Below are 25,808 nucleotides of genomic sequence, written 5' to 3'. Positions count from 1 at the left end.
AATATCTTACCGTCTCCTCTGCTTTCTTGCAGCTCTTTTTGAAGAACTTCGTAATCTTGATATAGTTTTGGCTGAATTTTACAAGTGAGTTGACCATTGGAAATGAATTAGAAACATAAAGTTTATACAGCACTGACAACAGGCTCTTCAGCGGATGTTGTACATGCTAACCAAGTTGTCTGACTGAGCTAGTCCCATTTCCCTGGATTTGGCCCATACCTCTTTAGCCTTTCCTACCTGTGTACCTATCCAAATATCTTAAATGTCATAATTATACCTGCCTCTTCTTCCACATGGTCACCACCCTCTTTGAAACAGCTTTCCCTCAAGTTCCGTTTAAATCTTACCCCTCTCACCTTAAACTAGACTCCCTAGCTTTGCACTCTCCTATCTTGGGGAGAAGGCTGTGATCGATCACCTTACTTATACCACTACTGATGCTGGCTGGGAGTTTGCACTAAAGAAAGCGAATGGAAATAGAAGTGAACTAGTCCTAATCATTCTGGGCTTGCGTGTGAGGTCGGATATCTGAACGTGGTCAACTGCCACATACATATTCATACTTAAAATGAGGGCTTTGTGCCAAGCTTACAGTTTAACACCCTGGAGAGAGTGACAGGGAAAAGGCTGCAATGCTTGCGCTGAAGGTTCTTACATTGTGAGTAACAGATACAGGACAGGCCTTTCGAGCCACTGAGTCCATACCAAACACTGACCACTCATTTATACTAATCCTATGTGAATCCCATTTTTTAAATGTTTAGTGCTGTTAGGCTGTTAGAAAACTCAGCAGTAAAGGTTTAAAGATTATGTCAGATGTGAACAATGTCTTAGCCAATAGTTGAAAGAACGTTTTTGCCTGACTTGCTAAGCTTCTGCCTTTCAGAAATTAGTTGCTGGAAGAACCTAACTTTCACTTGTCTCCTTTCTAGGCATCTTGACAGCAGCAGCAGCGAACGGCCCGATATCACCTCAGTTCAGAAGCGGATTAAGGTTAGGGGGCAGCTCCAATTAACTATGAAATGAAAGAATTTGGTATAATGGTTCAAATCTGCAAACCACAGGTAGTGTAGTGGGTATGATTTTCCTATATACAATGTTACTGGAAGCATTATACTTAATAATCAGTGAAAGACCATATCGAAACTCCTTGGATTGTGGATAATATTTATCTGCCTGCAATAACCGAGAATCCAACTATACTGAATAGGCTACTCACAGGCTACTCAAATGATTAAAGCAGGGGACTGTTCTAGAGTCAGTTTATGATTATGAGGACACGCAGTCCCCTTTTATTGTCCCTTAGTAATGCATGCATTAAGAAATGATAAAATGTTTTTCCAGAATGATATCATGAAAACACATGACAAACCGACTTTAAAACTAACAAAAACCACATAATTATAACATATGGTTACAACAGTGCAAAGCAATACCGTAATTTGATAAGAGCAGACCATGGCACGGTAAAAGTCTCAAAGTCTCTCGAAAGTCCCATCATCTCACGCAGATGGTAAACCTCCAGCACCTCCAACTTGCCAATGCAGCATACTGGAAGCATTCGACCACAGTCCGACTCCGGGTCCGTCCGAAAACTCCGAGCCTCCAACCAGCTCTCTGACACCGAGCACTGAGCATCATCTCTGCCGAGCGCTTCGACCCTGGCCCCGGCAACAGGCAACAGGCAACAGGCAAAGCCAAGGATTTGGGGCCTTCGTCTCTGGAGACTCTTGATCGCACAGTGGCAGCGGCAGCGAAGCAGGCATTTCAGAAGTTTCTCCACATGTTCCTCTGCGCTTCTCACGGCTGTCTCCATCAAATCCGGATTGTGCACGGCCCCCTAGTTACACATAATCGATATTCATTCAGAACGGCCGCGCATGCTGCGTCACACCGCCATCTTCCCCTCCTCCGTCTATTGAAACTTAAAGTTTTCTATTGAAACTTAAAGTGTCAATTATTAGTGACACCTACTCACCCCTAAGCTTGTTCTTGAAGTTTTTCACTGTACTCTTGTGACCATAAAAATTTGAAACAGAACTAGCATAGTAAACCGACTCACTGCTCATCAGGGAAATGGAGCCACAGCTACCATGTCCTTTTCCCCATTTTGTATAAGGCCAGCATTAATACGAATTCCCCCAGAGAACATGGGGTAGAACTGCTCCCTTGAAGCACTGCAGTCCTTGTGATGATAGATGCACAAGTTTGCACTCATGTAGAAAGGCAGAACTTGGTGGCGGTTTTTTTGGAGTTGGACTGCGGCCAGTCGCTGAGCGGGAGCACAAGAAGAGGGCTACCTTTTCATTTACTTCACAGTCAGGATGAAAAAGGCAGAACTGCGCCACAGTTTTTTGGAGATGGACTGTAATCAATCACTGAGAAGGATTCATTAGAAAGGCCAAATAAAAATAAGGCAGGTACAAGCGGAGTGGCCATTGTTGGGGGTGGACTAGTGCTTGGAGTGGCTTTGGCTCATCAGGCTTGGGCGAGGTAAGCGTCTGGTAGGTTTCTCTTTTTTTTTCCTTAATTCTTGATCCTTCTTCTGCCGGGGCACAATTAGAGCAGTGAGAATAGCTCCTGGGACAGTGCTTTGTTCTTTGTGTGAGATATAGGAATTCTGGGAGACCTCCAGCCTCCAGGAGAAGCACTTCTGCACCAGATGCTCTGACCTTCAGCTCCTCGGAGAATGCATTACGAAAATGGCCGCAGCTCGATGACCCTCAGCTCATACGGGAGACTGAGGAGGTGATAGACAGGAGCAACAGGGAGGTCATCACCTCTAGGTTGCAGGAGACAGCTATGGATGACTGACAGGAGAAGAAAAGGAAATGCTAGTGCAGAGTACCTCTGTGGCCATTCCTCCCAATAATAAGTGTACCACTTTGGATACTGTTGAGGGGTATGACCTACAGGGGGAAGCCACAGTGACTGGTACTGGGTCTGGTGCTGTGGCTCAGAAGAGAAGAGAGATGAAGAGGATTGCATTGGTGATAAGTGATTCCGTGGTCAGAGGAACAGAGATGAGATTCTGTGGGTGCGATTGAGATACCTGGATGGTATGTTGCCTACCAGGTGCCAGGGTCAGGATCAGGTCTATGGCATTCTCAAGGGGGAGGTTGAGCAGCCAGAAGTCTTGGTACCAATGACAAAGGTAGGAAATGGGAGGAGGTCCTGAAGAGAGAACATTGGGGGGGGGGGTTAGGTGGAAAGCTGAAAAACAAGGCCTCCAGGGTAGTAATCTCTGGATCGCTGCCTGTGCCACATGATAGTGAGGGTAAGAATAGGATGATTTATTAGATGAATCCGTGGCTGAGGAACTGTTGCAGCGGAAGGAGTTCAGATTTATGGATCATTGGGATCTCTTCTGGGGAAGGTACAACCTATATAAAAGGGATGAGTTACACCTGAACCCAAGGGGGTCCAATATCCTTGCGGGCAGTTTTCCTAGAGCTGTTCAGAAGGGTTTAAACTAATTTGGCAGGGGTTTGGAAACCAGAGTGATAGCGTTGAGTATGAAGTAGTTGGTTTACAAACAGAGGCCCTGTGTAGTGAGACTCCTAGCAAGGAGAGGCTGATGATAGAGCAAAATTGCAGCCAATGGGATGAGTGGCAATGTAAAAAATGGACAAAATCGAAAAAAGTGGATACAGTACTGAAGGCACATGGTATACATTTGAATGCACATGGTATACAGAATAAGGTAGATGAACTTGTAGCACAATTACAGATTGGCATGTATGACATTGTAAGCATCACTGAATCGTGGTGGAAAGAAGGTTATAACTGGGAGGTTGAAGTCCAAGGATACACATCGTATTGAAGGGACAAGCAGGTAGGCAGAGGGGTGGCATGGTTCTGTTAGTAAAAAAATTAAATCAAATCATTAGAAAGAAGTAACATAGGGTCGGAAGGTGTTGAATCGTTTCTGGTAGAGCTAAGGAACTGCAAGGGTAAAAAGACCCTGATTGGAGTTATATACAGTCCCCAAATAGCATTAAAGATGGGGTCTACAGGTTACTAGGGGAGATAGAAAATGCATGCCAAAAGGACAATGCAACAATCGTTGCGGGGGATTTCAATATGCAGGTAAATTGGGAAAATCAGGTTGGTGCTGGATCCCAAGGGGGGGGAATTTCTAGAATGCCTACAAGGTGGTTTTTTAGAGCAGCTTGTGGTTGAGCCCACTAGGGGATCAGCTACAGTATTCTGGATTAGGTGTGTGCAATGAACTGGAATTGATTAGTGAGTCTGAGGTAAAGAAACCCTTATGGGCCAGTGATCATAATATGGTATAATTCACCCTGAAATTTGAGAAGGAGAAGCTAAAGTCAGATATGTCAGTATTACAGTGGAGTAAAGGGAAGTAACAGAGGTATGAGAGAGGTGCTAAACAGAATTGATTGGAAAAGAACACCGGCAGGGATGGGGGCAGAGCAGCAATGGCTGGAATTTCTAGGAGCAATTTGGAAGGTGCAGGATAGATATATCCCAAAGAGGAAGAAGTATTCTAAAGGCAGAATAACACAACTGTGGCTGACAAGAGATGTCAAAGCCAAAGAGAGAGCATATAATAGAGCAAAAAAATAGTGAGAAGTTAAGAGGGTTGGGAAGCTTTTAAAAACCAACAGAAGGCAACTAAAAAAGTCATAAAGAAGGAAAATATGGAATACAAAGGTGGTAAGCTAGCCAATAATGTGAAAGTAGGTACCAAAAGTTTCTTCAGATACATTAAGTGTAAAAGAGACGCGAGAGTAGATATTGGACCGCTGGAAGATGATGCTGGAGAGGTAGCAATGGGGAACAAGGAAATAGTGGACCAATTGAATAAGTATTTTGCATCAGTTTTCATTGTGGAAAACACTAGCAGTATGGTGGAAGTTCCAGAGTGTCAGTGGGCGAAAGTGTGTGAAGTTATCTTTATTAGGGAGAAAGTTCTTGGAAAACTGAAAGGTCTGAAGGTAGATAAATCAACTGGACCAGGTGGTGTACATCCCAGGGTCCTGAAAGAGGTGGCTGTAGATGTTGTGGAGGAATTAGTAATGATCTTTCAAGAATCAAATGATTCAGGCATGGTTCTGGAGGAATGGAAAATTGCAAATGACAATCCACTCTTCAAGAAGGGAGAGAGGCAGAAGAAAGAAAAGTATAAGCCAGTTAGTCTGACCTCAGTGGTTGGAAAGATGTTGGAGTCGATTGTTAAGGATGTGGTTTCAGAGTATTTCGAGGCACATGATAAAAGAGGTCACAGTTAGCATGGTTTCCTTAAGGGAAAACCTTGCCTGAAAAATCGTTAGAATTCTTTGAAGAAATAACAAGCAGGATAGACAAAGGAGAATTGGTGGATGTTGTGCATTTGGATTTTGAGAAGGCTTTTGACAAGGTGCCACACATGAGGCTGCTTAACAAGTTAAGAGCCCATGGTATTCAGGAAAGATACTACCATGGATAAAGCATTTGCTGATTGACAGCAGGCAAAGAGTGGCAATAAAGGGAGCCTTTTCTGGTTGGCTGCTGATGACTAGTGGTGTTCCACAGGGGTCTGTGTTGGGACCGCTTCTTTTTACTCTATATATCAATGATTTAGATGACAGAATTGAATTGAATTGAATTGACTTTATTTCTTACATCCTTCACATACGTGAGGAGTAAAAATCTTAACGTTACTTCTCCATCTAAATGTGCGATGTGCAATCATAGTAACTTATAATAAATAGCTGGCTTTATAGCCAGGTTTGTGGATGATACAAAGACGGGTAGAGGGGCAGGAAGTGCTGAGGAAGTAGAGAGGCTACAGGAGGACTTACACAGATTAGGTGAATGGACAAAGTAGTGGCAGATGGAATACAGTGTCAGGAAGTGTATGGTCATGCACTTTGGTAGAAAAATTAAAAGCATAGGCTATTTTCTAAATGGGGAGAAAATTCAAAAATTCATGCAGGAATTCCTAAAGATTAATTTGCAGATTGAACCAGTGGTGAGGAATGCAGATGTGATGTTAGCATTCATTTTGAGGAAACTAAAATATAAAGGCAAGGATGTAGTGTTGAGGCTTTATAAAGCACTGGCGAGGCTTCACTTGGAGTATTGTAAGCAGTTTTCGGTCCTTTATGTAAGAAAGGATGTACTTACATTGGAGGAGGGGTCAAAGGAGGTTCATGGATGGGTTAGTAAATTTGCTGATGACACAAAGGTTGGGGGTGTTGTGGATAGTGTAGAGGGCTGTCAGAGGTTACAGCAGGACATTGATAGGATGCAAAAATGGGCTGAGAAGTGGCAGATAGCATTCAACCCAGATAAGTGTGAGGTTGTTCATTTTGGTTGGTCAAATATGATGACAGAATATAGTATTAATGGTAAGATTCTTAGCAGTGTGGAGGATCAGAGGGATCTTGGGTTCTGAGTCCATAGGACACTCAAGGCTGCTGCGCAGGTTGACTCTGTGGTTAAGAAGGCATACGGTGCATTGGCCTTCATCAATCATGGGATTGAGTTTAAGAACCGCGAGGTAATGTTGCAGCTATATAGGATCCTGGTCAGACCCCACTTGGAGTACTGTGCTCAGTTCTGGTCACCTCACTACAGGAAGGATGTGGAAACCATAGAAAGGGTGCAGAGGAGATTTACAAGGATGTTGCCTGGATTGGGGAGCATGCCTTATGAGAATAGGTTGCATGAACTCCGCTTTCTCTCCTTAGAGCGACAGAGGATGAAAGGTGACCTGATAGAGGTGTATAAGATGATGAGAGGCATTGATCGTGTGGATAGTCAGAGGCTTTTTCCCAGGGCTGAAATGGCTAGCATGAGAGGGCACATTTTTAAGGTGCTTGGAAGTAGGTACAGAGGAGACATCAGAGGTAAGTTTTTTATGCAGAGAGCAGTGACAGCATGGAATGGGCTACCGGTGATAGTGGTGGAGGCAGATACAATAGGGTCTTTTAAGAGACTCTTGGACAGATATATGGAGCTCAGAAAAATAGAGGGCTATGGGTAACACTAGGTAATTTTGCAGGTAAGGACATGTTCGGCACAGCTTTGTAGGCTGAAGGGCCTGTATTCTGCTGTAGGTTTTCTATGTTTCTGTGAAAGGCTTGTCATATGAGGAGTATTTGATGGCAATGGGCCTGTACTGATTGGCATTTAGAAGAATGAGGGGTGATATAATTGAAACTTATTGAATGTTGAAAGGCTTTGATAGAGTGGATGTGTAGTGGATATTTCCTATGGTGGGAGAGTCTAAGACCAGAGAACACAGTCTCAGAATAGAGGGGAGTCCTTTTAGAATGGAGATGAGGAAGAATTTCTTTTGCCAGAGAGAGGTGGATCTATGGAATTCCTTGCCACAGGTGGCTGTGGAGGCCAAGTCATTGGATATATTTAAGGCAGCGGTTGATAGTGTCTTGATTAGTCAGAGCCTGAAGGGATATGGGGAGAAGGCAGGAGATTGGGGCTGAGAGGGAAAATGGATCAGCCATGATGAAATGACAGAGCCGACTTGATAGGCCAAATGTCCTAATTCTGCTCCTATATCTTATGATCTAATGATCTAAATGTTTGGCCCTGTAATAGTGAAGAAATTGTAATACATTTCTGAATTAAGATTCTGGATCTAGATATTAGGAATATCTATGAGACTGCTGTCCATTTTCTCTCAGTGGTAGAGTTGGCTGATTTGGGAAGTGTTGTTGAAGGAGACTTAGCACATTGCTACATTGAATCCGGTAAATTCCAGACCACATCCCCAGCGACCCCCCTCTCCTTTTCTAGCCATCACATGAAGACTATAAAGAATTTGGATTTACAATGCACAGTGGGAAAAAGGGAAGTGCAAATTCAAAGCAGTAACAAATAATTGCAAAAATTATTCAAATTACTTAAAGCTACAAATAAAATTCTTTTTTATTTAATTACAGTAAAAACAATTTTCATCAACAATTTTAGAGCATATATTAGTAGTCCAACTCTTCGCTACTTCATTGCTTTTTCACCTTCCAAAGAGATGGATGGGCTTGGTGCAGTGCTATCACCTTCTCAACATCAGGCTGAACATCCCTCAGAACGACTCTCAGATCCCCATCTTCTGTAATTTGCAGACTTTTGAAAGATGTTGGATGACTATACTGAAACTTATTTTGGAAAGGCAACAAAGAACATCTAGACCTTTTTCCCAGAGTGCAGGAGAGCATTCAGAATTTTTGTTCTGCAAACAAAAGCCTTAATATGATATTTTTGAACCTTGGCACCATATACAACCCTGAGATACATCTTCTTGTGGACATACTCAATAAATTCATAATAGAATAATAATCATAATAGAATCAATGAGATCCCAACACACTAGACCGTTGCTACACCATGATAAGGAATGCCTATTGTTCCTTTCCTAAACTGCATTTTGGCAAGTTGGAGCATTTGTCTGTACTCCTACTACCTGCATACAGACAGAGCCGTAAGACCAAGGCTCCAGAGATTAAGATAACTAAGAGGCGGTTGCAGGAGGCAGAGGGACAGTTACAGGATCGTCTGGAGTCAGTGGACTGGGCTGTGTTCAAGCACTCATGTGAGGATCTGAGTGACTACACCAGAGTTGTAATAGACTTTATTAAAACAGCTATAGATGTGTGTGTCCCCACAAAATCGTTCAGAGCCTACCCCTGGATAAACCATGAAATTGGAAATTTGCTGAGGGCCAAATCAGAGGCATTCAGGTCTGGAGATAAGGAATGCGACAAGAGGTGCAGGTATGGTCGCCGGAAAACCATCTCACAGGTAAAGTGGAGATTGCAGACTCGACTGGAATCAACTGAGGACGCCCGACAGTTGTGGCAGGATTTGAATACCACAACCTCCTATAAAGTCAAATCTAGCAACATCTTGCCTCCAGATCAGTGCAATACCTCCTATGCCTGCTTTGACCACCAGAACACGGGAGAACCATCATGCAAACCCACGTCTCCCGATGACCTTTCAGTCTCTATATCTGAAAGATGACTTGCGGGCTGCGTTCAAGAGAGTGAATCCAAGAAAAGCTTCCAGTTTGGCAGAGTACCTGGCCGAGTACTGAAGATCTGTGCTGACTAACTGGCTGTCTTCACGGATATCTTTAACCCCTCGCTTCACCAGTATGTGGTACCCATCTGCCTCAAGCAGGCTTCAATCATACCGGTATCCAAGAAGATCATGGTAACCTTCCTCAATGACTGTCGCCCAGTGGCACTTACATCCACAGTGAGGAAGTGCTGAAGCATATCAGCTCCTGTCTGAGTAGCGACTTGGATCCGCACCAATTTGCCTACCAGAGTAACCAGTCCACAGCAGATGCCATCTCACAACCCTGGAACATCTGGACAGCAAATGCATACATCAGGATGCTCTTTGTTGATTACAACTCAGCATTTATTACCATCATCTCCTTAAAACTGATCAGTAAACTCCAAGACCTGGACCCCAGTACCTCTTTGTGCACTTGGATCCTGATTTTCCTCATTTGCAGACCCCAGTCAGTTCGGATTGGCAAAAACATCTCCTCCACAATCTCCATCAGCAAGGGTGCACCACAGGGCTGTGTTTGCTTTACACTGATGACTGTGTGGCCAAGCTCTAATACCACATTCAAGCTCACTGGTGACACCACTGTTGTGGGCCATATCAAAGGTGGTGATGAGTCAGCATATATCGGAGGGAGACTGAAAATCTGTCTGAGTGGTGTCATAACAATTACCTCTCACTTAATGTACGCAAGACCAAGGAACTGATTGTAGACTTCAAGAGAGGGAAACCAGAGATCCATGAGACAGTCCTCATTGGAGGATCAGAGGTAAAGGGGGTCAGTAACTTTAAATTCTCATTAAACTTTGAGACTTTTTTTTACCGTGCCTATGGTTTGTTCTTCATCAAATTATGGTATTGCTTTGCACTGCTGTAACTATATGTTATAATTATGTGGTTCTGTCAGACGTTGAGTAAGAGGTTGTTGCTGTGGAACCATTCAGACAGATTTTCAATCCCCCTCCTACATGCTTATTCGTCAGTGTTCAGGAATTACCAAATCTAGAATTTGGAACAAGAGAAGATCTTGAAAACTCACTGACCTGTCTTTATGCAGTTCTCCCAGGCGGGCACAGTGTACTTGAAGATTATCATTTGGAATTCCTTCTTTCTCTTCCAACTCAGAGAGGCTTGCAAATTGGAAAAGGTTACGATGGCCAATGTTGCATTTAAGTAGGGTTAACTTGGACAGAAATGTGGAGTCAACTGATTTGAATTTGATAGGAATCACATCATTTCCTTGCAATTTAAGATAGATTTCATTAAACTTAATGAATAATTCTGACAAATAAGCAATGTCATGCCAAATATTCCTGAGTTGATTACTGAATGAAGCATTCAAGCCTTCAAGGACATTTATCACAGTTTCATAAAGCACATAAAAACATCTCATCCAGTTTTCTTATGAAACCATCTGACTTCTGGGTGCAACAGCAAGCATTGAAACAGTTCAGCTTTCTCAACAGAAAGCTCTCGAAATAGTTGGGATTTGAGGAGAGCATGGGACTTGATTTTTCTTTATTCACTGCTATGATAACAGTATTTAGTGATTTGTTCAACTGATCAGTTAGTTTTTTGCGAAAAGATGTTGTCTGTAAATTCTACAGTGAATGGTGAATATGTTAGGTACAGCTATTTTAAAGAAAGTAATAACCCCACAGTAGTATCCTGTCATTGGTGATGCCCCATCTGCTGCATATGCAAAAATGTTAGTGAGCTGTATGTCCTTCTCTTTGAAAATTTGCTCAACAACCCAAAATATTGACTCTCCCTTCGTATCTGTTTGAACAATGCTTTCACCTTTTACAAGCAAACATAACCAAGAAACCAAGGTCCGTTTCCTGGCAAGGTTGACTCATTCAACTGCAGAGCAAATTCTGTTGGCCTAAGTATATTGTACAATGTGTGCTCCACATTCTCAGACATTTCATCTGTTCATCTTTGAACAGAATTGTCGCTGAGTGGAATTGCTTTAATTATTTGGTCAGGTGCCTTATGCAAAACTGTACTCAGAACCTCCCCTACTGATGGCAGAATGAGTTCTTCTCCAATTGTCTGGGTTTTCTAGCTTTAGCTGTTAGCAATTAAATGTTGTATGAAGCTCGTAAACCATCACTCTTTTGTTGTGAAGTGCTGGCAAGCATCTTTTGAAGTGTTTTCTGTTTCTGAAGGTTTTCACAAAGTGACTGAAAATAGTTTGCTTTATTAGAGTGTATTTTCTTCATATGTTCGGGGAGGTTTCATTGCCTCATTTGACAGAGCTTTTTTCACACAACAGACACATTGGGTGCTGTTGGTTGCTTGGTGCTGGTATAAATCTACATTTCAGATACACCACACTATACTGTCTACACTTCTTTTTCATTTGATCTGCTTCTGCTATTGTTATTATGGATTAATGACCATAGGGCCTCAGCTACTGTTTAAGTCCAACCTCAAGCTCTGTGATCAATAAAGGGAAAAGTTATGACATCATCATAGCTCAGGCAAAATCTGACTCTCTGCCTGAAGTTACATAAAGTGGGGCAGCGACATCTCGGTTGGGCTGTAGGCTAGAGGAATGTGGTCAAGACCATTTGAAAGGGCAGATTATGAATTTTACCCCATTGAATGCCATACCCTGATTCACAGGAATTGCATCACTGGAGCATGATTAGAGTGTGGGGATCACACTAGCTAACATTGCACTACAATAGTGAATGGCAATAATGCAGGATCAGGCCCAGAAATAACACTTCTTCAGTCCAGGTTTCTCATGATATGCCAGATACAGAAGTGCCACATTGCACATTGCTCTTGAACAACTGTAATGCACTTTAAGCAAAGTCGAAGAGAATGAGGATTTGCAAGGGAAAAGGTGATTTCATGATCATTGTAATCAATTAAGGATCAAATGCTTGTAATAAGGATCTGATTGAAACATATAAGACTATTAAGGGATTGGACAGGCTAGAAGCAGGAAACATGTTCCCGATGTTGGGGGAGTCCAGAACCACAGGCCACAGTTTAAGAATAAGGCGTAGACAATTTAGAACGGAGTTGAGGAAAAAAAATTTCACACAGTGGGTTGTGGTTCTGTGGAATGCTCTGCCTCAGAAGGCAGTGGAGGCCAATTCTCTGGATTCTTTCAAAAAAGAGTTAGATAGAGCTCTTAAAGATAGCGGAGTGAAGGGATGTGGGGAGAAGGCAGGAAAAGGGTACTGATTGTGGATGATCAGCCATGATCACAGTGAATGGTGGTGCTGGCTCGAAGGGCTGAATGGCCTACTCCTGCACCTATTGTCTATTGTCTATAATAAGTAACTTATTTCTTAAATTAAGCCTGTAATCCCTCAGCTGCCTCCCTTGCTATTGAGTTCTCACCCCCGTTGCCCCCTTTATCTTTGTCGATCCCTTAGAAACTCCCACCGCTCCCAGTTGAGGGGAGGGGGCGGCATTGTGTGGGTGCTAAATTTGCAAAGTTCATTCAGCATTGTGGTCAGGTCGTAAATGGAGCAGTTTGTATAGATGCAGGCAAAGTGTTGTAGCAAGGTCACTCAGGCAGAGCACTGGAGAAGGGCGGCTAGGGTGATTGATACCATGGAGTCTACTTTCCTCATAATTAAAGGGAGATTATTTGTGAGTAGACCCTATGATGGCATATACAGTAGTGAAAGGGATAAGGAAAGTAAGGCCAGAGCAAGATTTTCCAACACAGCAGAACAATGGAGGTGATGATACCGGAGAAATGTAGATCAGGTATCAGGAAACAATGACTTAATTAGGGGGTGGGTCAGCAGGTAGAATGAAGGGTAAGGAAGGGTAAATGGGTTGTTTTTAGGAAAAGCGAAGAACTGCATACAGTAATAGCACACCTGCCTCCTGAGAGAACAAGGTGGAAAGGTTTCTCATCAACACAGCTGTCGAGTGAGGCTGTGAGAAGTCGGCGGTGTTGTGCTGGAGGGAAGTGCACTCTTCGTTCTTTACCAGTAATCCGATCTACTTTTCCACATACTTCCAGGTGGTGACCCATGAGATGGACATGTGCTACGGAAAGATGGGAAGCTTGTTACGATGTGGTTCCAGGCAGACCCTTTTTGCCAGTCAGTTGTTGCGCTATGCTGACCTGTATGCTGCCTCGTGTATAAACCTCTTATATTACCCTTTCAGTTACCTGTTCCGAGCACCTCCTGTACTGGTACGTCAAGCATTCTCTCACAGTCTCTATTAAATAATCATTACTCGGGAACTTGAGGTTAGAAGGACAATTCATTGGTCCAGTGCCCTACAGGATCACAAACATTCATAACTCTTAACTGGAATCTGCTGCGGATGGATTGATTCTCTGTATAAAATGTTATACAAAACCAAGTGGGCTTTGGGAGCCGCAGTGACTATGACTTGGGGTTTTGGGATGGGAGTAGCGGTAGAACTCGTAGTGGCAGGGAGGTCTGTCCTGTGGATGATTTTATTAATGCAGAGAATGTGGGTTGTCTTTTAACCTCAAGTTCCCAGTTAATGATTATTTATACTAACCACACCAGCATTAATGTCTATCCCTGTCTCCTCCTGCACTGAAGGGATGGCGGAGAGTTAATGCAGAGAATGTGGGTGTTACTAACCACATCAGCAATAGAAACATAGAAACATAGAAAATAGGTGCAGGAGTAGGCCATTCGGTCCTTCAAGCCTGCACCGCCATTTATTATGATCATGGCTGATCATCCAACTCAGAACCCCGCCCCAGCCTTCCCTCCATACCCCCTGACCCCCGTAGCCACAAGGGCCATATCTAACTCCCTCTTAAATATAGCCAATGAACTGGCCTCAACTGTTTCCTGTGGCAGAGAATTCCACAGATTCACCACTCTCTGTGTGAAGAAGTTTTTCCTAATCTCGGTCCTAAAAGACTTCCCCTCTATCCTCAAACTGTGGCCCCTCGTTCTGGACTTCCCCAACATCAGGAACAATCTTCCTGCATCTAGCCTGTCCAATCCCTTTAGGATCTTATACGTTTCAAACAGATCCCCCATCAATCTTCTAAATTCCAACGAGTACAAGCCCAGTTCATCCAGTCTTTCTTCATATGAAAGTCCTGCCATCCCAGGAATCAATCTGGTGAACCTTCTTTGTACTCCCTCTATGGCAAGGATGTCTTTCCTCAGATTAGGGGACCAAAACTGCACACAATACTCCAGGTGTGGTCTCACCAAGGCCTTGTACAACTGCAGTAGTACCTCCCTGCTCCTGTACTCAAATCCTCTCGCTATAAATGCCAGCATACCATTTGCCTTTTTCACCGCCTGCTGTACCTGCATGCCCACTTTCAATGACTGGTGTATAATGACACCCAGGTCTTGTTGCACCTCCCCTTTTCCTAATCGGCCACCGTTCAGATAATAATCTGTATTCCTATTTTTGCCACCAAAGTGGATAACTTCACATTTATCCACATTAAATTGCATCTGCCATGAATTTGCCCACTCACCCAACCTATCCAAGTCACCCTGCATCCTCTTAGCATCCTCCTCACAGCTAACACTGCCACCCAGCTTCGTGTCATCCGCAAACTTGGAGATGCTGCATTTGATTCCCTCATCCAAGTCATTAATATGTATTGTAAACAACTGGGGTCCCAGCACTGAGCCTTGCGGTACCCCACTAGTCACTGCCTGCCATTCTGAAAAGGTCCCGTTTATTCCCACTCTTTGCTTCCTGTCTGCTAACTAACTCTCCACCCACACCAATACCTTACCCCCAATACCGTGTGCTTTAAGTTTGCACACTAATCTCCTGTGTGGGACCTTGTCAAAAGCCTTCTGAAAATCCAAATATACCACATCCACTGGTTCTCCCCTATCCACTCTACTAGTTACATCCTCAAAAAATTCTATGAGATTCGTCAGACATGATTTTCCTTTCACAAATCCATGCTGACTTTGTCCGATCATTTCACCGCTTTCCAAATGTGCTGTTATCACATCCTTGATAACTGACTCCAGCTGTTTCCCCACCACCGACGTTAGGCTAACCGGTCTATAATTCCCCGGTTTCTCTCTCTCTCCTTTTTTAAAAAGTGGAGTTACATTAGCCACCCTCCAATCCTCAGGAACTAGTCCAGAATCTAACGAGTTTTGAAAAATTATCACTAATGCATCCACTATTTCTTGGGCTACTTCCTTAAGCACTCTGGGATGCAGACCATCTGGCCCTGGGGATTTATCTGCCTTCAATCCCTTCAATTTATCTAACACCACTTCCCTACTAACATGTATTTCGCTCAGTTCCTCCATCTCACTGGACCCTCTGTCCCCTACTATTTCTGGAAGATTATTTATGTCCTCCTTAGTGAAGACAGAACCAAAGTAATTATTCAATTGGTCTGCCATGTCCTTGCTCCCCATAATCAATTCACCTGTTTCTGTCTGCAGGGGACCTACATTTGTCTTTACCAGTCTTTTCCTTTTTACATATCTATAAAAGCTTTTACAGTCCGTTTTTATGGTCCCTGCCAGTTTTCTCTCATAATCTTTTTTCCCCTTCCTAATTAAGCCCTTTGTCCTCCTCTGCTGAACTCTGAATTTCTCCCAGTCCTCAGGTGAGCCACTTTCTCTGGCTAATTTGTATGCTTCTTCTTTGGAATTGATACTATCCCTAATTTCTCTTGTCAGCCACGGGTGCACTACCTTCCTTGATTTATTCTTTTGCCAAACTGGGATGAACAATTGTTGTAGTTCATCCATGCAACCTTTAAATGCTTGCCATTGCATATCCACCGTCAATCCTTTAAGTGTCATTTGCCAGTCTATCTTAGCTAATTCACGTCTCATACCTTCAAAGTTACCCCTCTTTAAGTTCAGAACCTTTGTTTCTGAATTAACTATGTCACTCTCCATCTTAATGAAGAATTCCACCATATTATGGTCACTCTTACCCAAGGGGCCTCTCACGACAAGATTGCTAATTAACCCTTCCTCATTGCTCAAAACCCAGTCCAGAATAGCCTGCTCTCTAGTTGGTTCCTCGACATGTTGGTTCAAAAAACCATCCCGCATACGTTCCAAGAAATCCTCTTCCTCAGCACCTTTACCAATTTGGTTCACCCAATCTACATGTAGATTGAAGTCACCCATTATAACTGCTGTTCCTTTATTGCACACATTTCTAATTTCCTGTTTAATACCATCTCCGACCTCACTACTACTGTTAGGTGGCCTGTACACAACTCCCACCAGCGTCTTCTGCCCCTTAGTGTTACGCAGCTCTACCCATATCGATTCCACATCTTCCCGGCTTATGTCCTTCCTTTCTATTGTGTTAATCTCTTCTTTAACCAGCAACGCCACCCCACCTCCCCTTCCCTCATGTCTATCCCTCCTGAATATTGAATATCCCTGAACGTTGAGCTCCCATCCCTGGTCACCCTGGAGCCATGTCTCTGTGATCCCAACTATATCATAATCATTAATAACAATCTGCACTTTCAATTCATCCACCTTATTACGAATGCTCCTTGCATTGACACACAAAGCCTTCAGGCGCTCTTTTACAACTCTCTTAGCCCTTATACAATTATGCTGAAAAGTGGCCCTTTTTAATGCTTGCCCTGGATTTGTCAGCCTGCCACTTTTACTTTTCTCCATAGTACTTTTTGCTTCTACCCTCACTTTACACCCCTCTGTCTCTCTGCACTGGTTCCCATCCCCCTGTTGTGAACAAACCTCCTCACGCCTAGCCTCTTTAATTTGATTCCCACCCCCCAACCATTCTAGTTTAAAGTCACCTCAGTAGCCCCCGCTAATCTCCCTGCCAGGATATTGGTCCCCCTAGGATTCAAGTGCAACCCGTCCTTTTTGTACAGGTCACGCCTGCGCCAAAAGACGTCTAGCCCTGTCTCCTCCTGCACTGAAAGGATGGTGGAGAGTTAACCACTTTGCTGGTTTTGGAATCACATCCAGGTCTGACAGGGAAAGACAGCAGATGTTCGCTGAGATATAGCGGTGTCCTAGATGGGTATTCTTGACACACCAATACTATTTTATGACAGTCCGATTGATTCATTGTTATGTCACCAAGATTAAAGTTGAACTTGAAATAATTCAAGTTTGAAATAATATTTAAATTCCAGATTTTTATTTAAATCATGTAATTCTTCAGCTGTTACGGAATTTGTACTTTGCCTTTTGGATCAATGGTCCAGAATCCACCTTCTATTCCAGCAAAGTAACCATTACACTACAATTCCTCTTTGTGCGTAAATCTTCTAACCTATTTCTAGTTCAAGTTTATCGTCATTCAACCATATGTGTATATACTGCCGAACAAAACAGCGTTCCTCCGGACTAAGGTGCACCACCCAGTGCTCACACACAACACATAAAGTAATATTACCAGAAATAAATGAACAAATAATAAGGTGCATTTACAACACAAGTTAAACAGTGTAACACTGCTGGAGCTTCACACATGGTGAGCCCTGGTTTGTGGCAGGGAGTTCAGTAGTCTCACAGCCAGGAGGAAGAAGCTGCTTCTCATCCTAACACTCCTTGTCCTGATGCTACGGTACCTTCTGCCAGGTGGTAGTTTGTGAGCGATATTGCTGGACAGATAGGAAGGATTGTTAACAATGCTAAGGGCCTTGCACATGCAGTTCTCCTGATAATATCTCCGATAGATGGAAGAGAGACTCTAATGATCCTCTCGGCTGTCCTCGCAATCCTTTGTAGGGTCTTGCGTACAGATGCCTTGCAATTCCTGTACCATTCAGTGATGAAGCTGGTCAGGGCACTCTCAGTGGTGCTCCTGTAAAATTTAGTTAGAATGGGGGGGGCCTTTGCTAGCCTCATTCTCCTCAGAAAGTGGAGACACTGCTGTGCGTTCTTGACTAAGGAGGTAGCATTGAAGGACCAGGTGAGATTATCCATTATGTGCACTCCCATTTGGGATTTAATGTGATCCGCACCAACCACTCAAAGCACTTCATTGTCGTTGAGGTCACTGCTGTTGGACAGTAGTCGTTAAGGCAGGTTACTATCATCTTCTTGGGCACCAGGATGATGGTGGCTGCCTTGAAGCCTACGGTGACCGTGGACTGCTCCAGAGACACGCTGAAGCTGTCTGTTAGAACCTCTGTTATCTAGGCTGCACAGTCCCTCAGCACCCGACCGAGAATACTCCCAGGTATTTTAAAGAGAGACAGATTGACTATTGGATATGATACCACAGGTTGCTTGGGATTGTACAACAGGAAAGCCAGTTGGCCTTGGAGGAGTGGCAAATGCACTTTATTATTTGTTAATAATAATGTACAGGTATGTTGTGAAACATGTTGTTTTATGGCAGCGGTACAGTGCAATATATAAAAAGTTACTAGAGGTTACAATAAGAAATATTAAAAATATAAATAAATTGTGTAAAAAAAGAGAGCAGAAAGTGAGGTGATACTCATATGTTCATGGTCCATTCAGAAATCTGATGTTGGAGGGGAAGAAGCTGTTCCTAAAACATTGAGAATGTGTGTCTTCAGGCTCCTGTACCTCCTCCCTGATGGTGGCAATGAGAAGAGGGCGTTTCTTGGATGATGAGGGTCCTTAATGATGAATTTCACCTTCTTGAGGTATCACTTATTGGAGAAGCCCTTGGCGGACTGAGATAGCAGTGCAAGAGGGAGAGAGGTGGAATAAGGCAGAGACCAGAGAGTGATAGGTAACTGAGGAATGACGGGAAAACGGACAGGATAGGGGAAGGAGAGCAGTGGATTTGAGAGACAGAGGCATGTGCGTGATCAGTCAAAGAAGACAGAAAGAGAAAGAGTTGATGGAGCCAGGTGAGGAGAGAAGAGGGCAAAGGTGAAGACAAAGGTCAGAGGTTAATAAACAGAAACACAAAGTACTGGAATCTGATAAGTAAGGAAAGTGATGATGGGGACCATTAGGGGAGAGGTGAACGGCAAATGGATCTAGTTGGGGAGGAGATACACGGATGGAATGTAGTGGGAAGTTGGTAGATGGGTCAATGGGGGGAACAAAATTGGTGTAGGGGAGCGGTATGGGTTAAAGGACAAAATGGGAAACTGGAGATGGATTGGGGGGAACACTGGGGTGAGATGAAATTAGAAAATTCAATATTCATACCATTGAGTTGTAGACCACGAGATGTTACAACTCTTGTTTGCATTGGGCCTCACCCTGGCAGTGGAGGAGGCCAAAGAAAGACATGGCTGTGTGTGAATGAGATGGTCTGCAGCCGGGAGCTCAAAAAGGCCAATGCCTACAGACCATGGGTGCTCTGCAAACCAGTCACTTAATTGGTGCTTAGTCTTAACATTGTAGAAAGGGCCACAGAGCACTGACTGCGGTAGATATGCAATACAACACCTCATATTCTGCCTGGGTAAGTAGAGGTAGAAAGAATTCCTTTCTCCCTGTTTATCTGTCTCCACTGCATCTGCTGTCAAGATGAAGGCCATCCATTCTAAGACGTCTGAAATATCTTCCTTTTTTGTGGCTTTCCTACTGTGATTGAATGAGCCCCCTCTCGCATTTCCTGCACTTCTGCACTTGCCTCCATGCGCCTTCCCCATTCCGCAGAAAGAGAGCTCCCCTAATCCTCATCTTTCACTCCATGGGCCTCCACATCCAGCACATTTCTGCCTGCTGCAACAAGATCCTACCATTATTCACATCTTCCCCTCCCTACCCCTTTCCATCTTTCGCAGAGACCACTCCTTCTGTATCTTCCCGCTCTGATTACCTCACCCCCCCACCCCTTCCTGCCCCTTGGTACCATAGGAGCTGTAACACCTACTCTTACTGCTCCTCCCTCATCATCATCAAGGTACCTAAACAGCCGCTCCAGGTGAGGAATAGATTAATTTGCACTTCGTCCAACCTCATCTACTGCATTCACTGCTGCCAATGTTGCATTCTCCACATTGGGAAACCAGGTAGAGACTAGGTGACCATTGGGAGAGCACCTGTGCTCTGTCTACAATAGACTTTGTGACTCTGCTTATCACCTACTATCCTCTGTGTTCACCCTCACTCTCCCCTCTCTCGTCTACTATCACCTCTCACCCCTCCTTGGTCACCCCTTGTCCTTATTTCACCTCTCCCTTCTTCCTCTTCCCTCTCAGCCCTCAATGCTACTGCGATTCTCAACCTGAAACCTCAACGATTCCTTCTCCCCCCGCCACCCCAACATTGTTGCTGCTCGACCCAATGAGTTGCTCCAGAATTTGTTTATTTGCTCTCGAACCCGAGGCTTGGCGTCGGCTGCCCAGTTCAGAGAACACCTGTGCTCATTGTTGATTACTGAGAGGTTGTTTCCTTTCTGCAGATGCCCCATGAATCAACAGTTGAGCAAATCCCTCTGGATATCAGTGATATGGATGGTTTCTTAGAAAAGCATAAGAACCACTTCCAGACAGCTAGCGAGAACCACCAGGTCAGTCAATTCCCTCTTAAAGAGAAGGTGAGTATTGGTATTTCCCCCTCAAGAGAGGTGACTTTGTAGCTTATCCTCCACAATTGATTCCTGTCTCTCTCACCATTTTCCATGGAGGTCCTTGGATCTCATCCAGGAAAGAGAGGGTCAGTGTCACTTCTTGCTTTACTCCTGTCTGCTGCCTCTCCCACAACTGGGGAGGTCAGTCCCGCCTTCGCTTTCCACTCAGTGAGATCGTTGCAGGATTACATTCTCCTGTTAGATAATGCTATTCCATGCACTCTTTTTCACTGTTTCTTTAAGATTATATTGCATGCTGTTAAGACTAAATTTCTCTTTGCCCAATATTTAGGGTTCTTGTAACAGTTACGGAATTGATGCAAGCATAGAGGAGGAAGAGAAGTAAAATCAGTCAGGTTCCTGATGCTGTTAATTAATTGGTCCATTGGTTTTGAGAAACATTCCCCAACTTTCAGAGGTGACTCCAAAAGTAACAAATCTGAAGCGAGCTTGGATGATGTCCATGATCCAACGGGAACACTGATCCTCTCCATTCATTTTACAGCCGGTAAACTCTGTGACTCCGTGATCTTTTTTATCGTGAAAGTTTTCACATTACAGCCAGTGACTCAAGTTGACCAAAGTGCTGTTCCAGAAGCTGGAACATTGGCCATCAGCATTGTAGGAAAAACGTTTACTGTAAAATTATAACCAGGATAGGGTGATAATTATTAAGCAACTTGGTCTGTATTCACAATCTTTCACAAGATTGCTGTGAAGGAATTTTCTGGGCATATTTAACTCTCTTACTTCCATAGTGAATATCGCATCATCTTGCACCTTATCAAAGGAAGGAATGCTGTAGGGAGTTAGAGTTGGGCAAATGTGGGTTTAGGAAGAAGTATTACAAAGAAGTGGAGTATGGAGACCCAATCAAATGTTAAACACCGCAATCCACAACCTGGATGATTTTTTTTGTGCTAGAGATTTAGAGTATCCTTCTCTGCAACTTTTCTACCAATCCTGCACTAATTCCATTTTATTTCCTTCATACATTTACTCCCACTAGGTTCCATCACTCACTACACACTAGGGACAATTTACTGTTACCGATTAACCTACTAACCTGCACATATTGGCGATGTGGGGGGGGGGGCGCGGGAGGTGGAGGCTGGACCACCCAGTGGAAACCTTGTCACACAGAGAACTTGCAAACTCCACATAGACAGCAACGGAGGTCAGGATTGAGCCTGGGTTGCCGGTACTGTGAGTCAGTGGCTTTACGAGCTGTGGCACTGTTCTGTCCTTATGTTTCCAACATAATGATTATCTGCTATAGTTGATCACAAATGTAATTAAATCAGAGAACATTGGGAATAGTCAGCTTATGCAGTGTCCGTGGAGTGAGAAACAAGAGTTAATGTTGAATTTTCTGTTTCACTCTCCTGACCTGCTGAGTATTTCCACTATTTAATGATGTTTCGGATTGCCACTTGTTTGATTTTTGGTAGCTCAACATGGATTCAGCTTGCAATGTCAGAAAAATACTCGGTGACACTGTGCAGTGGGGCTCCAAGAACTGATTCCCTTTCAGAAATCCCACCAAGGATTAATGTTGGAGCCCGTAAAGCAGTCTCCTTAAACACTCAACATCTGCCATCAAATCAATAAATTGAAAAAGGCACATTTCTCTTGCTGCCTGTGCAACCCATTTATTCCTGTATTTACTCCCCCACATTGAGTTGCCCCAGTTTTACAATTCTCAACTTATCTTCAAATCCTTTCATGGTCTCACTCTCTCTCTAACCTGTACTGTCCCTCAGTTCTACAGAACACCAAGATGATGATTTTGGCTCTGTAGTCAGCTCCTGTCTTAGCCAATTCTCCCTTAACTATCTTTCCACTCCACTTCTCTTTCTACTATGAAGCTCCTTAAAGCCTACTTCTTCAACACAGCTTTTGATCACCTGCTCTGGTATCTCCTCACACGACGTGGTGTCAGATTTGTTTTATGTGAAAGACTTTGGGGCATTTTACCACTTTTAAGTGCAAGCTGTTATAGTTGTAATCTCTTTGAATTCTGGAATGGAATGCAATGCATAATCACCAAGATCAGTAACATCTACATTACATATGGCATTTGTCGAGGAAACAAATTTGAAGGAAACTTTTTCCTGGCAGAAGCAGGGTGGGTTGAATAATGATGTCATAGTGTGTTCATGCAGCAAGTACTATTTTCCCTGGTTTCTGTTTAAGAGATATAAGGCAATGATTAGGATGCTTGGTAGCAAACAAATTCAACCATTTTCCGTTTTATTGAAGATTGATGTGCTTCTGATTGTTTGTATGTTATTAGAACTGTTGATATTTAATTATGCTCAATATAATTATAAGATCATTCTTTAATTAAAAACATTTTTAAAAATCTCACATTTGAATTATTTTGAGTTATTTTGAATTAAATTATTTTAAAATTATTTTGAATTATTTTATTCTCTTCATTCAAGGTAATTAAAATCAATGCTAATTTCATGCTATTTTGCAGACTGAGATTATAACACAAGTGGAGACCATTTAGCCTTTTAACTTCCATTCCACCACTCAGGTAGTTTATGGGCTGATAACCGTTCCACACCCTCCTTGGGCAATTGTGATAGGCATTTAGAGAATGCCTTGGCACCCCTAAGAAACCTATTTATGTGATATGGGGTGAACACAAATGCAATTCAACCACTTACAATGGCAGAAAATTCCTGATATTGCCATCTAACACATTAACAGATGGACTTCTTTATATGAATTTAGTTATGGCTGGGATAACGAAAGGTCCAAAATCAGCATGTCTCAGAATTAGCTCGTGTGAATTGCTGGATCCATGAACTGGCTAAATAAGCTGCATTAGGGAAATAAATACCACAGAATTCCGTTCTGGAAAGGATGATTAAGAACCCAGTACCCTGCTTGGATAAGATGGTCAACCCTCCACATGTGACTCTCTGTATAAAGTCAGTTGGTGTCTTTTGAATAATGTTGTTGGGGAGAGTTCCACAACAAGGAGAAATACTGAATTCGATGCTGTGTCGGTCCTACTGTTCTGTTCAGGTATTTTCCAGATTGATAGAGAAGGTTTGATTTAATGTTGCAGGTACCATAAGACATGTGAGCAGAATTAAGCCATTTGGCCCATTGAGTGCTCTGCCATCCCACCTTTCAATTTATTATCCCTTTCAACTCCATTCTCCTGTGTTCTCCCCGTAACCTTTGACACACTTACTAATCAACAACCCATCAACCTCCACGTTAAATATACCCAACGACTTGGCCTCCTCATCTCTGTTCTAAAGGGATATCCTCCTATTTCTGAAGCTGTGCTCTGGTCCTAGGCTCCCCGACTATAGGAAGCATCCTTTCCACGTTATCTTTATCTAGACCCTTCAATATTCGATTGGTTTCAGTGAGGGCCCCCCCCCTCCAACTATTCTTCTAAACTCCACCGGGTACAGTCCTGGACCCATTAAATACCCCTCATACTACATGTTAATCCTTTCAGTCCTTGCTGTAATATGTAGGTAAATAAAGTAGCTATTTTTACCTAGTTTTAAAATACCTGATTATCCCCAGGTGATTTGTACTGGCATTTGCACAAATTATTTGCAAGACATTTTCTACTCTGATAGCAGTGAATGAAGATGCAATAGAAATCCTGTGCATTAATTTTGATGATTGGAATCTTTTTCCCATGCAGGTGTATAAAAGCAAGAAGGTTTAGGTTTAAGTATGAAGAAGGGTTTTTGAAAGTGATCTGAAGGGTATTTATTTTTAAAGAGGATGTGTGATATCTGCAACATGCTGCCAGAGGGAAGTGGTGGAATCAGATACAAGATACAGACAGACATAAATAGACAAAGTATAGAAGGATATAGTCCTAATGTGGGAAATGGGATTAGTGTAGATGGACAGAAAGGACACCATGAAAGTGGTGGTCTGTAGGATTTGTTTCTATGCTGCAAGTACCTACAGGTACCTGGGGGTGCACCTGGATGACAGATTTATGTGGAGCACCAACACAGATGCTGTGTACAAGGTGGCCAGAGTTGCCTCTACTTCCTGAGGAGACTGAGGTCCTTTGGAATATGCAAGTCTCTCCTTCAAATGTTCTACCAGTCTGTTGTTGCCAGCACAATCTTCTATGCGGTGGTGTGCTGGAGCAATGACATCAACACGGGTGATGCCAATAGGCTCAATAAGCTGATTAGAAAGGCTTGTTCTGTTATGGGAGTCAGACTGGACACACTGGAGGCTGTGGTAGAACAAAGGACCCGACGGAAAATCCTGGCAATTCTGGACAATGTTCCTCATCTCCTGCATGCCACCTTGGCTGAACAGGGGAGCACTTTTAGTAATAGTAATAGACTAAGATAACTGCACTGCTCCAAAGTGCTATATGAGGTCAGTCTTACCCTCATCCATTAAGCTCTATAATGAGTCAACCTATGGGGAAGTGATGACCCCCTTTTGTTAGACTGTTTGAGGTAAGTCTTTTTAATTCTTTCTTACTTCTCTTCTAACAGTTGTATATCTGTACACTTGTAACGCTACTGTGATATTGTAATTTCCTTTGGGGGTCAATAAAATATCTGTCTATCCATCTATCTATGACTGTAAAAGATCCCATGGTACTCTTTTACAGAGAGTGAAGGAATTATTGCTTGATGGCCTGGCCAATCAAAATTACTAAATACATTCCATCTGATGATTATCTAATTGCTGCATGTGGGCGTAGTCTCTATGCAAAGCGCCACTGCACTTCCTAAATTGCCATTCTATACTTGAGAAGCAGAATCAGGTTTAATATCCCCGGCATATCTCGTGAAATCTGTTAACTTAGTGGCAGCGGTTCAATACAGTACATGGGTAATATAGGAAAAAATAAATAAATTGGTAAATCATTTACAGTAAGTGTGGGTGTGTGTATATATATACACACACACAAAAATATTATTTCTGTTTTTGCACTATTTTTAATTTAACTATTTAATATACACACATATATTTTAATATATATATATATAATGTGTGTGTGTGTGTTTATTAAATAGTTAAATTAAAAAATAGTGCAAAAATAGAAATAATATTTTTAAAAGGTGGAGTAATGTTCAATGTCGATTTAGGAGTCAGATGGCAGAGGGGAAGAAGCTGTTCCTGAGTCGCTGAGTGTGTGCCTTCAGGCTTCTGTACCTCCCTCTTGACAGTAACATTGAGAAGAGGGCACGCCCTGGGTGATGGGGGTTCTCAATAATGGACGCCGCCATTCTGAGGCTTCGCTCCTTGAAGAT

General features: G+C 43.0%; 1 protein-coding gene across 3 annotated transcripts in view; it reads left to right on the top strand.

Moving 5' to 3' along the window:
* The window catches only part of LOC140201748 (cytosolic purine 5'-nucleotidase-like), a 122,896-nt gene extending 101,288 nt beyond the window's left edge, over nt 1-21,608 (top strand). The window contains exons 14-18 of one of the 3 annotated variants that reach the window (XM_072266364.1): nt 33-84; nt 933-993; nt 13,049-13,225; nt 20,365-20,472; nt 20,825-21,608. In XM_072266364.1, the coding sequence (XP_072122465.1) occupies nt 33-84; nt 933-993; nt 13,049-13,225; nt 20,365-20,472; nt 20,825-20,878 (452 nt within the window). In that variant the 3' untranslated portion in view covers nt 20,879-21,608. Of the gene's footprint in view, nt 1-32; nt 85-932; nt 994-13,048; nt 13,226-20,364; nt 20,542-20,824 lie in introns of those variants that run through there. The other 2 variants (XM_072266365.1, XM_072266363.1) reach the window with 2 other exon arrangements.
* The last annotated feature ends 4,200 nt before the right edge of the window (nt 21,609-25,808 follow it).

Source organism: Mobula birostris, chromosome 8, assembly GCF_030028105.1.
Source record: "Mobula birostris isolate sMobBir1 chromosome 8, sMobBir1.hap1, whole genome shotgun sequence".
Classification (NCBI taxonomy): domain Eukaryota; kingdom Metazoa; phylum Chordata; class Chondrichthyes; order Myliobatiformes; family Myliobatidae; genus Mobula; species Mobula birostris.
The sequence above is the reverse complement of the archived record's forward strand: the minus strand, read 5'-3'. Positions and strand labels throughout refer to the sequence as shown.